Source organism: Macaca mulatta, chromosome 17 (assembly GCF_049350105.2).
Source record: "Macaca mulatta isolate MMU2019108-1 chromosome 17, T2T-MMU8v2.0, whole genome shotgun sequence".
Taxonomy (NCBI): Eukaryota; Metazoa; Chordata; class Mammalia; order Primates; family Cercopithecidae; genus Macaca; species Macaca mulatta.
The window spans coordinates 96,499,791-96,519,298 of record NC_133422.1 but is presented as its reverse complement, the minus strand read 5'-3'; the positions used below and the strand labels follow the sequence as shown (position 1 = coordinate 96,519,298).

General features: G+C 35.5%; 1 protein-coding gene across 1 annotated transcript in view; it reads left to right on the top strand.

Annotated features, from left to right (window-relative positions):
- The window catches only part of FGF14 (fibroblast growth factor 14), a 195,683-nt gene that overhangs the window by 43,506 nt on the left and 132,669 nt on the right, over positions 1–19,508 (top strand). Inside the window, exon 3 of the mRNA XM_001093573.5 lies at positions 5,090–5,193. Coding sequence (XP_001093573.1) covers positions 5,090–5,193 — 104 coding nt within the window. The remainder of the gene's footprint in view (positions 1–5,089; positions 5,194–19,508) is intronic.

Genomic DNA, 19,508 nt, shown 5'->3' with positions numbered 1-19,508 from the left:
TATCACTATTTTTCCAGCCATTGTGTTCACTTTTTATATGTTGTGCATTGCTTCACTTTTTATTTTTTCTTCAATTCCTTTTTAATTTTTGTGTTTATCTACATTGTCCTCATCAATTCCTAACCTCTTTACTCTCTTTGTGTCTCATATCACCCTTTTTATTTTAAAATTTTTCCCTTTTATGTTTATTGGTTTACTTTTACTTTATTTCCTTTTTTATATAGGAAAAGAGAAGGTAAAACAATTCAACTACAAAAGAAAGGGGAGGCATTTTATGCCAAACATTATTTGTGCAGGTTTTGTTATTAGTTTGGACTTTCAAAGATAATTGGTACTTGACAATCTTTGACCAGCAAAAGATGTCAGTTTCTTGTGGTTCAGGCTAATACATGTATCTCTGCTCAGTTTCTTTTCCCCTTTAACTCCTTTTGCTGACAAAAACCATTTGCTGACAACAGCCATTTCCTTTCTCTTATGTGTTACTGTTGTGTAGGTCACAAAGTTTAGGGATTCATAATTTCTGATGTCTTCAGTGTTCTCAAATTTTGTTTGGCCTGGGAGGATTAGAACGTGATAACTGGATTCCCATAACTCTGCTCGCTAGATGAGCTATGACACTCTGAAAGATTCATCAGACTAAAGACTGATGCCGTCCATTTTATGACAAAAGTTTTCAAAACAGGACATACACCATAGCTTCATAAACATATTGCTTTATTGGACTACTTGAAAATAATTTCACTCAAAGGTTTTATGTGTTTTTTCTATAGCTTTTTTTCTTTGTGTAATTTTTGTAGTGCCAACCAAATTGGTTACCTCTAATGATAGGAATCAATATCATTTTGAGAAGTGTCTATTAGACATTGCCTTTTAAAAGTCATACTGCTTCAGAATTGAATAAGCACTTTCTAAATATGGAAGTGCAGATTTATTATGTGCACACATACAAGTCTGGTTATCTGAATAATTTTAAAGACTAAACTGGAAAGCTGAGATACTAAAAAACACTCCACCTTCTGTTCTGTAAATGTATGGGGATTTTTTTCCTTCTGTATCTGCAGTAGAAGGAGCAAAAACTCAGAACGAATCTTGAAATTTGTTCTGACACTCTAAATGCTAGTGAGACACAGTCCTGAGAAGGAAGATGAAACAGGATCTCCTTTGTAAAAACAAATCAGGAGAAAATCATGCTCACACTCAAGGGGCTCAAATTCCTATGCAAAGTTCTGGTTCACAGCTTTTCTGAGACATTATATTGCATTTCAAGTGCACTGTAGGCCAGTTAGTTTAGTTTTGTTACTATTTCAACATTTGCAAAGAAATAAAGAAAAACAGTGGGTAAAATAAATGTTCCCTCCTCAAAATGTTATACAAATTACATGACTATAAAATTTAATACAATTGGCAGAATCTTAGCAGATTTATAAAAGTAATGGAAATTACTAATTAACTTTATTTTTATGTACTCTGACCTATGTAAATTGCAAAACGGTGTTTCTTAGGATGAATTTAAAGACATTTTCTTTTCTCTGGTTCATTTCAGTAGTCTCATGAATCTTATGAAAGATGTAAGCACTGAAAAATTCTTTAAAAATAGGGATGTGCTTTCGAAAGGCTGTCAGGTCGTACTTAGAGTACAGCTCTTTTGTTGTGAGGAGGGAAGTGATGTAATAATGCTATAATCCTTCATAAAAATGTTTCCATTTTTTATAACTCCCTGAATACAAACCATAGGTTAGTTATCCATAACTAGGAAAAATAATTAAAAAAAAAAACCCTAAAACTCACCCAGATAGCACTCTAAAAGTCACTAAATAACAAAATTGAAGGCTTGAACTTTCATATCTTCATGATTTGAGTTCAGTTCATTTCCCACACTAAGTATGAAATTATTTAGAATGAAAAAAAGAACCATCCTGCTAAACTGCCTTTGTTAAAAATTTCAGATGAATTAAGAGGAGGAAAAAAAGGCCCACTGGTAGATGAACCTTGGTGCCTCTGTTCTCCAAGGGTTTCCAGTCTAAGATCTATAGCTCTCTGGGAAGGAAAAGTAGCACACAAATCATGGATGATGGGTAAATGGTTCTGGTGGAGAAAGTACTATAGCAAGTCGACTGCTTATTATTGACTACCATAATAATGGAAAGATCTTTCACAAAAGGAAGTGAGCACCTAGGTAACCTCGTAACCACTCTCAATTTCAGAGGTTTATTTCTTTAAAATTCTTCTAAACATCAGCATCCCCATGAACTATGGTATCTTATAAGTGGGTGATTTTTCTTTTCCCCCGGTTTCCTATTGGGGATGCCATGGATTTTTTCTGTGCTGTTAAACTTCATTGTTCCTATTGACAGACAATAGCTACTACAAGCAGAACAGGACTCTACAGATACCAATACGCTATTAACTATGGCAAAACGTCAGAAGTCCCTCTCACCTTAGAAATTCTCAACCTGGTAACTTGATGTGCAAAATACTTCAATCACTCAGTGGACACCACCCCACAGGATGTCAGTTCTCACCTTAGTTGTATGTTAGGGTCATTTGAGGAACTTTTCAAAAAAATTCCTTCTGTCCTAAACCCATTTCCAGAGATTGTGATGTAGTAGGTATGGGGTTGAGCCTGGCCACCCTATGTTATGAACACAGCTAGTTTTAATGTGCGGCCAGAGTTGAAAATCACTGTTATATGAAGAACTGGAGTGTTCCACGAATGAACAGAGTCACAAAAACTTCTTCGTTATTCTTACTCCCCTAGGCTTTGTGACATTGCCTTATAATTATGTAAGAAACAAAGAGAGTGGAGAAATAAAATTGTGTCTCAATTAATGTGGGTATCTGTGGTTTTAATTAGCACCAGTTCCATCATGGTCAGCTCTGAATGGTTCTCCACATTTTAGTGTTTATAAGCATTCACTTTCCACTATCATTCTGTAAATTATAATGCCTTGTATTTTATTTTTATTTATTTATTTATTTATTTTTGAGACAGAGTTTTGCTCATTGCCCAGGCTAAAGTGCAATGGCACAATCTCAGCTCACCACAGCCTCCACCTCCCAGGTTCAAGTGATTCTTCTGCCTCAGCCTCCCGAGTAGCTGGGATTACAGCCGTGTGCCACCACGTCCAGCTAATTTTGTATTTTTAGTAGAGACAGGGTTTCACCATGTTGGTCAGGCTGATCCCAAACTCCTGACTTCAGGTGATCCACCTGCCTTGGCCTTCCAAAGTGCTGGGATTACAGGCGTGAGCCACCGCACCCAGCCAATACCTTGTGTTTTATAATTCAGATCCCAACCAAAACCCAAGGGAAAAACACTAGTATTTTTTTCAGTATGATCATTTTAAACTATCTTGTATAATTTTTTGGTTCCCATAACCACATCATTTTGGTGAATTCATAATCTGTTTGTTTTCTATATCAAATATGTGGCACCTTCAAATATCATTCAGAGTGTGTGAAAGTTAGAAGAGGAAAGTTAGAATAATTATGTTTGAATTAATTAGGTTAGTGTAGCTCGCGTGGACAGGCATATGGTTATGGTTTCCCTCCAAAATTTTGTACATAAATCAGGAATTATTCTATGGTGCCCATTCTTTCAAGATGTAAGGGAGATGGTACAGTTCAGGTATTCTAAACAGGAGTGAATATAGCCATCTCCCACCAAGAAGGAATACTGAGAGTTGCCAACTAGCACAGGTAGCTCCCAGTACTCAACAACTCACATCTATATTTAATATTAAATAATGGAAATGAGGAAAAAACGAATTCTTTCATAAGAATAACATAATCCCCTAAAATCCTATAGCAGAAAATCTGATATTAGTTTACATAGTGAAACTAATATCCAAGTAACCATAGATGCCCCTGAGTATTTTTCCAGGGATAATATTCATGGCTCTGGCCTGAGGTTTTCCTTTTATATTTATGTAGCACAGACCTCTTGGGATCTTGAGAACTGTAGCATGTAATAATCAAAAGAAAGGGTGTAATTTTCTTCAACCTATTAAGAGGAAACATGTCCCTGAGAATTAAATAGAACACAATTTGTAAAGTTTGTTTTTAATTATGTACTACTTAGACCCTTGGAATGAAGTCCAAATTGCCCACATTTTTCAAATGATTTGCTTTTGTGCAATAGAGAGCTTGAGTTTGGATATTGTACTTACCCATTTATGCCACTATTTTAGTATTTTCATTTCCTGTTCTGTCCTGCTTAGAATTAGACTTAGTTAAGAAGGACTTGAGTAGCAGCAGATAACCTCACTGTAAATAATTAATAGTTATCTTACAAATGTATCTATAATAAAATCTCCAAAATCATCAAGCAGTTATCTCTAAGAATGATGCTAGAAGACCTACTAAACATTCAACATGTAACACTGCCATGGAAATGCATTAAAGGGATATTAAGTTTTTTAATGTTTTAACATTGCTATCTTGCAAAAATAGATAAAATGCTTTTAACGATTTATCAACAGAGAAGAAACAAAACATGGAAACACAAATGAGTAGTCTCTCTGACATTTGCATGTCATTCAGTTTTGATTAGTTCTTTCTAAATTTAGCTCATTGGCAGGTGCACATCTTTTCCTGGCTTTGCTGGCATATCATGTTGGTTCTACCACAGTCATTTAGTTTTGGAATCACCTTTTTAACTTCTGGCCTGATCTCATTGTGGTGACAAATCACACTTTCTGTGTAGAGGGTTAGAATAAACACTCAACTTGGACTTTTAAGATTCTGCTCTTTGAGAGACTTCACAGTTTATTTCTTTTAGTATCTAATGGTGTCAGAGACAATGTTTCTAGAGGCACGATTACAGGCTTGATTCTGTTTATTATCGCATCAGTTCTTCAGAATGCTGTCAGCAAGACTGCTAACATTTAAAGATTGAAGCTGAAGTACTCATTTTACCCATAGCAGAAACTTCTTACTTATAAAGCGAAATAAAAATTATTTAATTGGAATTTCTTGGAAAGTATCGGTAAAGATGATGTTTCTTAAATAAAATGAATCAGAAAGAAAAAATTACATTGTGCCCTGCTTCTTCCTGCCCACTCATGATAGACCATGTTTATCTTCACAGCGCTCTTCAACCTCATTCCAGTGGGACTGCGTGTTGTTGCCATCCAGGGAGTGAAAACAGGGTTGTATATAGCCATGAATGGAGAAGGTTACCTCTACCCATCAGTAAGTAAGACGCCAAAGATCTTGGCCATTCGTTCAATGCACGTAAAATAACAATGGCAGCAACAACAGAAAGAAAGTTCTGCATCTATTGTTTCTGCCAGTTTTTGCCTTAGTGTTCAATCTTTGCGAGAATGCTTAGAAGCTGCTTATTTATCATCATCAATGTTTAGTAATATGAGTTTATCTAAAGGAAGTGTAGTACTATGTCTTAAACAGTGATTTTGCCATAGTTTAAAAAGCAACCTAGTTTACACATGAATCGAATCTTTTGTATTTCTAGTTAGAGTTTCTTGTACATTGTTTTAAAAGAAACAATATGCATTCTAAAAAAAAAAAGAGAAAAGTAAAAGGAGAGTGTTTTTAAAATCAGAATTCAAAGTGTGTGGATATTTTATTGAAAAAACAACTACTTATAATATTGAAATGTGTATCTCTTGCAAGCCTCTGTGTTTTGTGGTAATATTTATTGGAAGCTGAGCACTTTTCTAACTATACGGCCTCTTCTGAAATATTTTCTATTTACAACTAATTTGCACTCAGATATGCTGTATTCATGCATATAATGTAGTTAGAATTCATTTCTGCCACAGGTTTAAGCAGTAAAGACTCCAGTTAAAGGTGCTTTTTTCTATTATTCCTTGAGCAAAAATTGATGAAGTCTTAAATGCATTAAAATATGCTCTTACGTGTCATCCTCATGTAAATTCTTTAAAACTCTGTCATTGTTAAATATCACCACCAACAAAACTATAGGTAAGCATACACACACATTTCGTGTGTGTGTGTGTGTGTGTGTGTGTGTATCTTAAACAGAAACATTCTCCAGGGGGCCTCCCAGAAAATGTAATCGATTTTCTTCAGTCAATTTGGGAAATCCTATGACATGGAAATGAAGTTTGAGCTGTGGATTCCCTTCATGGTGTGCTCAAAAGTGCTGGCTCTTCTTACTCTTGAGCCTTCAATCTGAGTTCCCTGAAGGGTGTCCCCGCATGCAGAACTGGGTCCCACATTATGCAAATTGTGTTCTCTAGCACAAGATAAATATGCAGCATGTTGCCAGCAAGATCAAACTAGAATTCCCTATGCTCCCTTTAGAAAAAATTAAATACAAAAAGGATCACTTCCTAGACATACTTTATTTTCAGATACAACTCAGTCTTGTTGATTTGGAATTTGCTCTGTTATTTTTGTTTCTTTATTTTCTTCCCAAGTAATATTTTAGAGGCCTCAACATTATTAGATGCAGTGTGTCTGCTGTAGCTTCTAGTTCTACTTTCTGTTAATAATTGCATCACAATGCTGTACTCTGATACATATGTTGATGACAGGGAAATTGAAATGTTTGTCTTATCTTTGTGCTGCTGCGAGAGTTGCTTTTCATTTTTTAATTTTTGTTTTTTGTCATGAGGTTGTAAATGTATGTTATTCTTTTTTAAAGGTAGGGTATATCATTCTGAGTATGTGTCTAAGCCTAAAATAAAAGTACTGATTATGCTTGGTGCCGGCTAAGCATCAGGAATAGAAACAAGAAATGCATTAACTGCCAAGTCCAGTCGCCTGAATTTTGAATACAGTTTCTGCACGCAAGAATCAGATCTCATGAGGGTCACTGAGGGCAATAGCATTTGCCCAGGGTGAGTCCCAGGAACAATTTCAGCTTATTACTGGGTGTGTTGTTCTCTCCTCTCCTCCTTCCTTCTGATTCTCCAGTTGCTTGGCTTCCAGGCCTCCCCTCGGTGTCTTTATTCTCTGACTTACAGATGTTGGTTTTCTCCTCTTCCCATCCTTGACTCCTTGCTCTGAACCCAAAGTCTGGTAAGAGACACAGTTTACTCAGCCCCTACCCTAAGAGATCTCCTCTGCCTAAGCCAGGCCCCTGTACGCCTTAGCCATCTTTAGAAAGAGGACTTAGATAAAAACCAAAAGCAATTATGAATCTGTATTAGTACCTCCTAATTAAACTGCTCTGTTTATTTCAATGTAAAAAATTTTGAACTTCAAATATTTCAGTACAAATAATGTTTATCTGCAAGTATTTATTCCATAATTTGTTACTGAGGCCCTACTAAAATAGTAATATAGAGCAAATATAGCAATTATTATCCTATATAATAATAATAGCTATACCTATACGATAACAATAGTGGTGATATTTGTACAATCCACTCTGCCTAGCACTGTTCTAAGCACTTTACCTGTATTAGCTCATTTAATTATCCCAATAACCTTTTATAAGCAAATATTATTAAAATAAGGACACTGATAATACAGAGAGTTTAAGAATCTGTCCAGAGTCTCTCGGGTAGCAGATAGAAAAGATAAGATTGGAGCATAGTTAGTATGACTCATTAGCTTACATTTTTAACTGTTTTATTGTACTGCTTTTATGTGCCAGACATTTTTTCATAACACGGTCTGACACCTTTTCTAACAAGAAGTTATAAACACATTATGATGTAATGAAAAACTTTAGGGAATTGTTACCTAGGGAATAAACTGTATTTCAGTGAAATTATTGAGAAGTATAATTTCAAACATAATCTGTTTCCGTTAAAGATTTTTGAGTAAAAATTAAAACCATAGAAAATTTGTCAAGAAAAAGTTTGATGTTGTATAAGGGGTATTAAATATTTTTGATATTTATTACATTTAACATTTGAGCTTTAAGTTTTAAAAGCCATGAGAAAAGTTGTTAACTCAACTAAGAAGTTTTGAACTAAAATGAGTACATTTTTGAAAAAATGACAACTCCAGTCAAGCTCAGATTTAACGAAAAAAGTTAGTGGAGATTTAAATTTGAGAAATAAATTCATCCATTTTAAGCTATGCCAATTTTTTAAAAAATTAATTTTTGTGCAGTGTAAACTAGTGTCTAATATGGAATTGATGTTTTTGAAGATCCATAGGTTTAGATGTAGTCGATAAAATACTAAGGTCATTTCAGTTGAATTCTGGTGAATGAATATCACAACGGTGATTTGACTTGAGGTGTATCTTCCTCTATTTTTATTTCAGGAAGTAACTTTCATAGTCCTTTGCTATCCAAATAAGATATTTAATGTGTCAGATAATTCCATCTTCTGGAGACAGAAAAAAAAGTACTTGACTAAGATGTAAGTTCCCATTTCCAATGCTAAAGGTGCCTGTTCTCTGGGGGATTTTTCTTCAATATGACAATAGTTATTTCTTTTGTGTTCCTAATGATTGCAATATAGTACTTGATATTGTGTTATAGGAGATTTAATGTCAGATACAAGCCATTTGATTGAAGGTACAGTGTGGGCTACAAGGACACAGAACAGAAACTGGCAGAGTAATAATTCTGCCAAAAATTAGATAGTTTAAAATGATATTTGTGAACAAAAATGTACTTTAACCACCTATAACTATTTCTAGTGCTGAGAGAAGCAGTCAAGTTTTTTGTTTGCTTGTTTGTTTTCCAAACCTGTGACTTTTGAAAGACTAACAAAATCCTCCATAGAAAGCCAAGGTTTGGAATGTAAATTGTAAACAATAAGGAAAAACTGGGAATGAAAGGAAAACGTCATTCGTCATCAGGGCAGGGATAAAGGATAGTTGAAGTGAGAATGTGTTTCTGGCATAAGAAAGATGGAGAAGAAAAAGAAGGATGGAAAAGAGACTGATAATACAGTGAATAAATCTCTAGGCTTTATTCCGAACACCTGGGTCCTGGATCTGACAACCAATACCTGTGTTAAAACTTCCTAATCTCTCCTAGTCTGTCCCCTCATCTGTCAGATTACAGGATTTCTCTTGAATCCTTCAAGAGTTTAGAATTCTGGTTTTAGTCTGATTGATTTTTCTGAATGATAAGGTAATTTTACATAAAATGCATAAAGATTCATTATTGGTATTTTATCACAGGCTGGCATTTATGAGAATATTATTTTCCTCCTGGTGCCATAAATGCTTCCATGTTCTAGGTGCAGGCATCTGGGTGGTCATAAGTGCCAGTGGTCTCCTGAAATTAGCATCTCATCTGGGTCTGTTGACCAGATTGTATAAGTGGAGAGAAAGATAATCCCTTTTCATGTTAATTTTAAAAATAAACAAGGAAAGTGCACGGCTACCATGTTTTGCAAATATTAGGGCTCATGCGAATCACCTGGAAAGCCAAGAAAAGTATAGATTTCTTGGATCACCCTCTAGATATTTTAGTTCAGTGGGTCTAATGGGAGGCCCAAGAATCAACAGTTTTTAAGGGTCACCCTCCCTCACTTCTGCTGGTTGTTCTAAAGTTACTATTTCAACCGTGGACAACCACACAACAAGCATTGCTGCAATGGTCTCTGGGGGAGATGGTGATAACGTTAGACCAAGGTGATGGTAACAGAGTTGGTGAAAATCAGTAAATGGACTACCCAGGCACTGAAACTAAATATTTGGATTTTCTAACTTTTCTACCACTGAGCTGAAGTTTACAGAAGTTTGAAAGCAGACCAGCATACTGCTTCACTTATGCAACAACCCAGAACTTCTGGAATAGGGGCTGGTCACCTCTGTGGGCTGGCATTACCTCTCCTACCTATCGATACAGGATGAATATGTATATATGCGTGTTACTTATTCAAGGAAAGCAAGATAAATGCTATGTATTCCTCAATAAGCATTTTCAAGGTCCTCAAAGTCTTATCCACTCTACATAAGATAGTGTTCTGATACCATATCTTTCAGGAGCATTTTCAAATGAGCGTCTTCTACAAAAGTGGTTTCACCTGCCCTCCTCTGTGCCAGCAGGCTTCTCTTATTGATGTGTCCTGAGTTGTGTTTCTGTCTGTCCTTAGCTTTTCAAGGGCACCCAGGCATGAAAGCATCCAAGCTACTCACCTCATCCTTCCATGAACTGTTCATCTTCTTGCAGGATCCATAATTCTAGCAAAACAAGGTGGAACAATGTTAATTTCCTCTTGACATTTATTCCTCTGTTCATTGCTCAAGTTTAGGGTATAGAAATACAACTGCTCTGTGTTATCAGTGTGGTACCTATCATCCTTCAGAGTCTTTCTATTCTTCCCTAAGAGTTACACACCCAAAGACATACATGTCCTTCACCTGTAAGTCCACACCCATGGGGTATTGCGTGAATTCATTGCCCATCCCCGGCACCTGTCCTGTCTCTGAGTAACACTTTTACACGCCTATTCTCATAAAAATGTCCGCTATTTACTCAGGCATTGGCAGGGCTTCCTATTCCTCCTCCCCCAGGTTTTATGTTTATTTGTTTTGTTGTTGTTGTTGTTTGCTACCAGGAAGCGCATGTGCTTAATCAAATAAACTGAGCTCCAGTGGCCATCACTGGCCATCAACATCTATCGCAGGCAAACCAAGGACCTTGGCAGCATTTGAGGGTTGCTCATCCTGGGGAAGAGCCTTTCATTCTCCCTGGGAACCCTGAGGCAAAGCTACACCAAGTTCATCTAGTTACACATAGGTGCCCCTTCAAGAATCGAAATTCCTCTATTCTTCATCTTTCATTCTTCATCTCTCTGAACAGGTTGGTTTCTTTATCATATTTTAAATTTGAGATGATTATTAATCTCTCCAATTATTATAATAATCTATTACACTATGCATGTTTTTCTGCACAAACAATATCTAACACTTTTTGAGGATATATATACACATATACACACATATATAATTCCTATATGTATGTGTATGTTTCATTGGAATTATGCATTCTGCTCAAATTATATGTATACTTATCCCATGATTATGAGTGTTTCTGTTTATATTAATAAAATGTTAAATAACAGTTTTAACATCTGCACATACTTTAAAGTTTTACTTGTTACGTTTTAAAATTTTTTCTTTTTTTTTTTTTTTTATAAAGCTTTTCTGTGACTTCTTTCACTTTACACTTCAGTTGGATATATCTGCCAGGTTGAAATGGCTATTATCCTTTCTTGGTATCTTGGCTAAGATAATTTATAGTAATAATAAAGCAAGTATGATACTTCACCTAATTCTCCCTCCAATGCTAATTTCAACATCCAGCATTCATGTAATTCCCATGACATTGAATATTGATGCACAGAATGTAATTGGTTATGTCCAAGAATGCCATTATCTACCTAGGTTCACTAACTGGAAAGAAAAAGAATTTGAGAAACAAATACAGCTAGTAAACTACATTTAACTAATTATAAATCATCTTTTGGACATCCAATTTTTTATTTGTTAGGCTGAAGCTAGATAGATTACTTTGATTACAGAGATTACAGAGATAAATTACTTTGATACTATCCAGATTCCAGTGACATTTTATGGAAAATAAAGAAAGAAGATACTTTATGGAATATAAAGAAAGACATTGGATAGTGAAAAAGATACGGACAGCCTAAGAAAAAGAAGAGGCAAAAGGATAAATATAAAGGAAAGGAGATAATAGAACAGTAGTAGTCAGATGCTTTGGCAGCATTGTGGAAAGAAAAGAGAAAAGAAGAGAAAGGAGAGAGGATGGGAGGATGAAAATGGAAGGAAATGAAGAAAACCCATCACAAGAAGAGAAAGAGAGACCTTGTTTTCCGCTCTCTCCACCATGTTCCTGGAGTCCACCTGACTCCTGATTCTAACTTTCTACATGGTGTGGAAAAACAAAACCATCCCTCTTAAAGCCCAACCTAGTCTCCTACCATACCAAAATTACCTTATCTGTTATAGATAGCTCTTTGGCCACATTCACCTATTTCCCCGTCCTGAAAGTCTTCTTCTAGAGTGATGGCTATGCTTGCTTCATGTGAATTTCAGGCAAAACAAAGAACAAACAAACAAACAAAACACTATGATCATAGTTAACTTCCAGAGGATTTCACTGGTGACAGTGAGAATGAGTGGAAAGGGATGTCAGCAGTATCTAAAATCTACTGCAATCGTCAAAATGAGGATAGGTGAAAACTTGAATTAAGAAAGCAAACTAAATAAGACTTGAAAACTACAAAACATTTGTCATTGTGCTTTCTTGTCTTGTTTTTGGATAATGTGTGTGTGTGTGTGTGTGTGTCTGTGTGTGTGTTGTGGGGACAGGGATTCTGTGTGATCTGAATGCCTTTAGGTGAGACATGTACTCCACTGCAGCCAAATGGTAACCACTCCTTAATTTTAGAAAGGAAGACACCACACACACAGGCTCCCTTTGTTTCTAAATATATGTTGACTTTGTTTATGTGCCTGCAGACACTAGTGTCAGCAACTCCTGAATTGAGGGGGTGGAAAAAATGAGAGATATTTAAAAGTTTTCTGAGGGACTGTGGAAAGAACTTCATGGTTGTCTGGGTTGGAAATAGCAGAGTCAAAGTTCACCTGGTAAGACTAGCTTAGAACTAGGTAAGCTGTGATGCTTTTCACTAAGAAAATAAAGCCCAGAAGCAGGATGGGGTGGGTGGATGGAGTAAGATGCTGTATTTGGTTAGGGACTTGCTTAGTTTGCCCACAGAACATCCAAGTGGATTATAGTCACAGAATGACTATTGGATGATGGTGAAGCTCATTGATCCTAGAAGGATCACGTCTCAGGGCTGCTTTGGGAAAGGTATGCAGATAGAATCACTCTGCGACAGATAGTAATTGTTGTTCTATTCTTCCTGCGTGTGAGACAAAGATGAACATGCTGGTTCAGTGACATCAGCATAAAGTTAGATATTACAAAGAAGTTTATTAAACGGCATGAGGCCTTGAGAAATCTTTCTCACATATTTTGATTCTTAAGTATATAGAATCTATATGGTCAATTTTGGATGCTGGATAATAGAGCAGAATACTAGCTGAATTAAATTCAAAACTTGTGTTTCTATAAAATTGATGCTAATAATATATGAAGGGGAATATCAGGGCTTCAGATCCTCTCATAGTGGTTCATAAACATCAACATCTATAAGACTTACTCAAATGGTTTTGCAAATGGCCTGATCTCAGATATTAACAAAACAGAATCCAAGACTCCAATTAAGTGGTTTCAACATGCCTCAAGAATCATAATTTTGAGGGCCAGGCACAGTGGCTCATGCCTATAATCCCAGTGCTTTGGGAGGCTGAGGTGGGGAGATAACTTGAGCCCAGGAGTTCCAGGATGCAGTAAGCTGCGATCACACCACTGCACTCCAACCTGGGCAACAGAGTGAGACTCCATCTCTAAAAAACAAAAAAGGAACCATAATTTTGAATATGTATCCCAGGCATGACTAGTGCTGGTGACTGAAGGAGAGTATCCTTTGCCAAACCAAGGTCTAAACTACTTTCCCACAAATCATGACTTTTCAACTGCCTACTTTTATATGTACCGTTGGTTATTATCAATGCTGTTATTATAATTTATAAATTCCTAGTTCAGTTCAAGCCCCTTGAAGTAAGCAGAACGACATGACCATACATAGATCTCACCTTTTCCATTAACCAGATGAGTTGGCCTTTGGGGAACTCATCTCTTTGTTTTCACTCTGCATATTACAAAAATGGCAACCAATTACTTAAATGTCAAAAAGGCCAATATATCATACAGTAAATGACAAATCGACGTTAATATTGAAACAACAATAGCCACTAAAATCTGAAGCAAAATTGTGCATCTTTAAAAATTATACACACATATAAGAGGACTCATGACTGAAATCTCAATATACCATCTATCCAAGTTGAGTTAAATTATTTTCCTTTTTTTAAAATAATTCTTCTTCTTCCTACTTCTGGGAGGGAGAGTGTATGGGAGCTACCTGTCAGGCACTGTGAGAACCCTGGGCTCTGAACAGATACTGGGTATTTATCTCAGTATCCTCAATGCGGCTCCAATAACTAATCCCATTTCTTAATCACTTTGGAATTATAAGAACAATAATTTATTTTAGAATTTCACAGAAATATGAAAAAAGACTTCAGTTTTCTTTTTTCTAGAGAAACAACTAAAACAATTCTTACTGAAAAGCCAAACTAAACATTTTTCTTCACATGTTGTATACTAAAATTGGCAAAATAACTCCCTCAGTACTTTCATTGTTTATTCTTTCTTATGCTATTTGTTTCTGCTGATTTTAAAACTATAGTTTTAAAACTGTAAACTGTTGAAGCAATAGTGTTTATTTATTTGACTGAAAATATTGGCTACATTTTTATTCTAATATGACCTGTCCACCAAAATTGATCTAACACATTCTAGAGCTAAGAGAAAAATAATGATGACAAAGATAGACGCAGATGCAGTCTTGTGAGACCTAAGAGTTTCTACGGATGTGAGTTCCATGCACACTACATTTTAAGTTTGACTTCACTACGTTATGGAAAGACATATTGTGTTCTGTGCTATTTAGGGTTTCACTAAATGTTGGTTGTTGGTGTTAAGATAACTCATCCAGCCTGGAATGCAATTTCATGGAAAGGGTGCACAATGTTCTTTTCAGCAGAAACACATTAGATCTCTGAAGGGTTTTGTCCAGGGTTAGACCTTTGTTTTAAGATTTGACCACTCCACCATGTTAAATAAAGAGAGATGAGTCACATGTTAATAAGCATGTCCCAGCCCATACAAAAGCACCATAATTGGATGCTATTTGCTCTTCCAATAGAGGTAGAGACTGAATGGGAATAACGTATTTTTTTGGGGAGGCTTAGGAATAACTAGATTTTTGTTCTCTGACAAGGTAGAAATATTTTATTTGGGCATTTATCCTGGCTCCTATCTATTATTTAGCAGAAATCATTATGTGGGCAAAAAAGATATATCATTCTACTTTACTATTAAGCTGACACTAGTGTCTAATGGTACTAACCCAATAAATGGTGAATATTGGTTTATTCCATGAGAAAAGCATCTGTTGATGTTATGAAATAAATTAACTGTGTGTGCCCTTCATGAGGAAACAATGACAAAGAATTGATACTTAATGACTCCCGGTTAATGTAAACATCTCCAATGAACTCACTTGCCTTTCAACTGTGGACCTTTTCTATTACTGTTTCTATTACCTACACCTTAGACCATGTGCAAAAGAGATGCCTGTCACAGCAAATTATTTTCTATGGTGGGCAATGCTGTGTTATGGTTTAAAAGTATTGGATTCCTAGCTGTATTTCAGACATAGCTTTGAAGAAATCAATGTCTTTCTTGCTTATAGGTAACGAAGAATAAAATTGTAACATGATGATATATTACCTTTGAGAGTTGTCTTATGACAAACGACTGTTTTATTAGAAGTGAGGTAAAATGCTTACAATGCAAAATGCAAATTTATTTGCGAGTGCCTTCTTTGTGATCAAAATGTGCTCATATTCTTATGGTTGTATTAAATGATAAAATAATGGTAACAAAATTATGCAACTCTGGAAGAAGTCATAACCTCGACCACATTATTATTTAAATATTGCCATTTAACATTTCACTTCCTGTTTTATAATCATAAATTGTTATCAAAAGAAGTAATAACATTTTTGTATTAAAATTATCAGTAGTAATTATTGAATAAAATTCTTCCTCTCGGTATATAGTAATAAATAGATATTACCAGTTGGATAACTCTGCGTCCCATTTAATGGTAGCCACTATGCCTAACTTCTACACTATTTTTCAAAAATATCAATTAGAAACCTATATTTCTAGCAATATTAATAACAGAAAAATCAACTTTTAAGCCATTCAAAAGTTGTCTAGACAATTTTTACCTAGAGGTGAAATAAGAAGCATTCTTTTAATGTCCATGGAGAAATAAACTCTAACTTGAAATATTATATTACAATAATAAAAATTATTAAGAAATTTTTCCACGGATGCCATAAATGGTTTAGCTATTTTCCTAATGCAGTTTGAGTCATTTGAAAGACGGTTTTACAGAGTTAGCAAAGCCAAATGTATACCCAGGAGAAGGAGCAGTGAGACTTTATTTAATTTAAAATTACATTATACAAGAAGGCTTGCACACTGAAGTGGATAGACAGAAGAATTACCTGGGGCAAGAGTTCCCCTGTGTTTTTTTAAAAAAAAAAAAAAACTTGTAGGAATTTGAATGCAGACAAAGGTATTATTAATTTTTATGCATCATTCATACAATAACAACAACCATAAGAAGAAAAGAAAACCATGTCAGCAATATGTGGTTGTTTAAATGCAAAGTATGTTCAATTATACTCTGGTCCTCTGAGCCACAAAAGCCAGTCTTTATTTTACTTTATGTTTCATGGTCAGGCCTTCAAGTCAATTAGAAATCCCTCAGACTTTTCAAATCATGAACTATCAGGTCCAAAATATGATGCTATTTTACATTTTTTATAAATAATAGCTTCATTTTGTTATGTTTCTAATAGTGATTAGAAAACACTGCTGAATGTGGCACATAGCAGGACGTAATTTCAATTATCGGATATTCCAACCATTTTCTTAACAAGAAAGAGACTTGCCCAGGGGTCTCCTGAAAAATTTCATATCTGGCAAATGATTAGTGTACACTAATTTATTCAGTGGTAGAACGTTAAAATGAACTTAACCATTCTGTTCAATGTCTAATTGCATTTTCTATTGATGTCAGTGTTTTACCTAGAAGCATTTGGTACTTTAAAATAGTTTTGACATTTAAAAAGTGATATGTTGCATTCTTGATTATGTGAAATGCTGACAGTAAGAACAGCAAGTTGAAGATGAAGACACATAAAGCCCAGGTTGTGCAAAGGTAGGAAACCCAAAGCCCAGAGTCACTGTTAATATATTAAGAAATTATTATTGTTAATGTCACTTCAAAGTGAGTTTGTTAAGGGTAAGTCTATAACCTGAGGAGTTGAATGCAGAATACATGGGTATGATACCACTAGAGAAAAGTAAAATTAGTTTATTAAGTATGTTGTGTGTGTGTGCATTTGTGTACAATTATTATATAATCGTGAACTACTAAGACAAAGTCTTTGCTACACAATGAAAAGGGTACACACATAAAATCTGTTATTCTGATATGTACTTATAAGTATTTTTCTCTTTGTTATAGTTAAGGGATTTTCCTGCACACTCATTTGTGGAGGCTATGAAAATGGAATCCATTCTTAGGGCTATTGTATAAGATCTATAATTCACAACTTCTGATATTTTTAACTCTTCAAAGGCAAATGACTTCTAGAATTCATTTCTTAGACAGGTTACAGAGTGGGATTGATAGGTGGACAGGTATCATGGGAGGAGAAAATACCCAGCTCAAAAGATTGAATGAGAGCTGGCAACAGGACCAGCACTTATTTTTAAGCATTTGGGCCTCTGAGTGACCTTGAGAATTCTGAATGACTTTTTACAACACGATGATGACATTTGAAATGCTTTCCGAGAAATGCGTAAAACACTCTATTACATTTTATCTAATCTTCAGATATTGTGATTACATTCTGGCAGAATGGTGGCATTAATTATACTAGGTCAGCAAACATCACCATGTCCATCATATACACATGAGGAACAAGTCAGAATTTCAACAGCTCTGCAGTAAGCCTGGTGGGTTTAGTGCCAGCGTCCAGTATTCTCCTCTCTCTGATAGTTCTTCTAATGCCATACAGAAATCTCAGTGATGAAACATCACTTTAGTAGGGAATGAATGAATGCTCTTTCTTTTCTCTTATATGCTTTGGGATCACTCTTAGAAGTCTTCGGAAGATTAAAATTATGATAACAGCAATAAGTATTTATATTTATGCGTGCATGCAGATACATACTTGCTATAATCTCAAATAAAGATTCCATCCAAACACATGATTCTTCTAAATTGTACTCACACAGTTTGAGTACCTGTAAGATATCTGCAAATGTGGTTAAAGGTAATAATTTCTAACATTGTGTTTGCCTGCGTTTAGGAACATATCTCAACAGTACTGTAAGGTAGAATAGATAGTTTAAATGAGCATTTTTATCTCATATCATATAATAGTGATTCAGCAAATATGATGGTTGTACAGAGATGTTTGGGACTGAAACCAAAACTGAGCCGTCAATGCATGTAATAATTTTGAGGTCACATAATGAGTTTGAAATAAAATTAATAGAGAATCCTTTTCTTTTGATGAGGAGTTAAAATATATACAATGAATACTTCAGTATCAATCTGTAATTTTTTTTTATTCCCCAAAGTGATTAGTAGTGAGGGCTATAATGTGGGGGAACATTTAAAATATTTATATGGCCACGCATGGTGGCTCACGCCTGTAATCCCAGTGCTTTAGGAGGCCGAGGCAGGAGGATCACTTGAGGAGAGGAGCTTCAGATCAGCCTGGGCAACATGGCAAGACCCTGTCTCTACAAAAAACAAAATTTTTAAAAATTGTCCAGGTGTGGTGGTGTGCACCTGTGGTCCTAGCTATTTGAGAGGCTGAGGAGGATCATAGGAGCACAGCAGTCAGAGGTTATAGTGAGTCATGATCATGCCACTGCACTCCAGTCTGGGAAGCATAGCCAGGACCTGTCTCTAACTTAAAAAATTAAAAATTAAAATAAATCAATAAGTAAATAATACACTAAAATAGTTTTGTGCAGATGTATCTGATATGTGTGCTATTATTGCTTTCACTATGAAGAGAGAATTTGTTGGTAATAGGCTAGTATTAAAGTTGCTTCTTTCGATGACTGTCAGTCCCTTTCCTTGCCACTCCCAAAGGGGTGATGAGGTCAGATATTTCCCCATGAACCAGAATAGACAGTAGGGTGACAGAAAGGTCATCTTGGAAATAGAATAAGAGAAACAAGGTGGCGGGCCAAGATTGGGTATCCTACACACCTCCGATAGTTATTTTAATCTCTTTATGTGATCATCCCAGGTGATCATATGACTGGGCAACCATCTCTCTCACTGTCTCATACACCTGCATCAAGCGAGGTGTCCCTAAGTCCTAAATATTCTAAATAAATAGCACTTTCCAAGTATCTGCCTATTTCTGTAGGATTCCCTCGAGGAAATTATTAATTTCCTTACCATAGTCATTAATTCAGCAGAAATTGATTTAGGGTAGAATTTGCTTCAATTGCTGGTGTTTAAATAGTAACCTAAATGAAATTGTTAGTTTCCTGTGAATATAATCAAGGACACCAAGCTTTCTGGCATTTAAAATATTTCAATTATTATCTGCTAAGCAAAACATCTATTTGCATATGGTGTTGGGAAAAGTAGGTATCTGTCATCATGGGTCCTTGTCTTGGGAAAGGTGGATCAGGTAGGGAAAAAATGAGGAGTTTTGACATCAAGTATTCTCCTTGTACGTCATTAGGCCTGTTGTGGATCTCTGAGCCCTGATTTTCTGTCCTGACAAAGATATTTCCTTTAAGAGGGTGTCATAAAACTTAAAGAAAG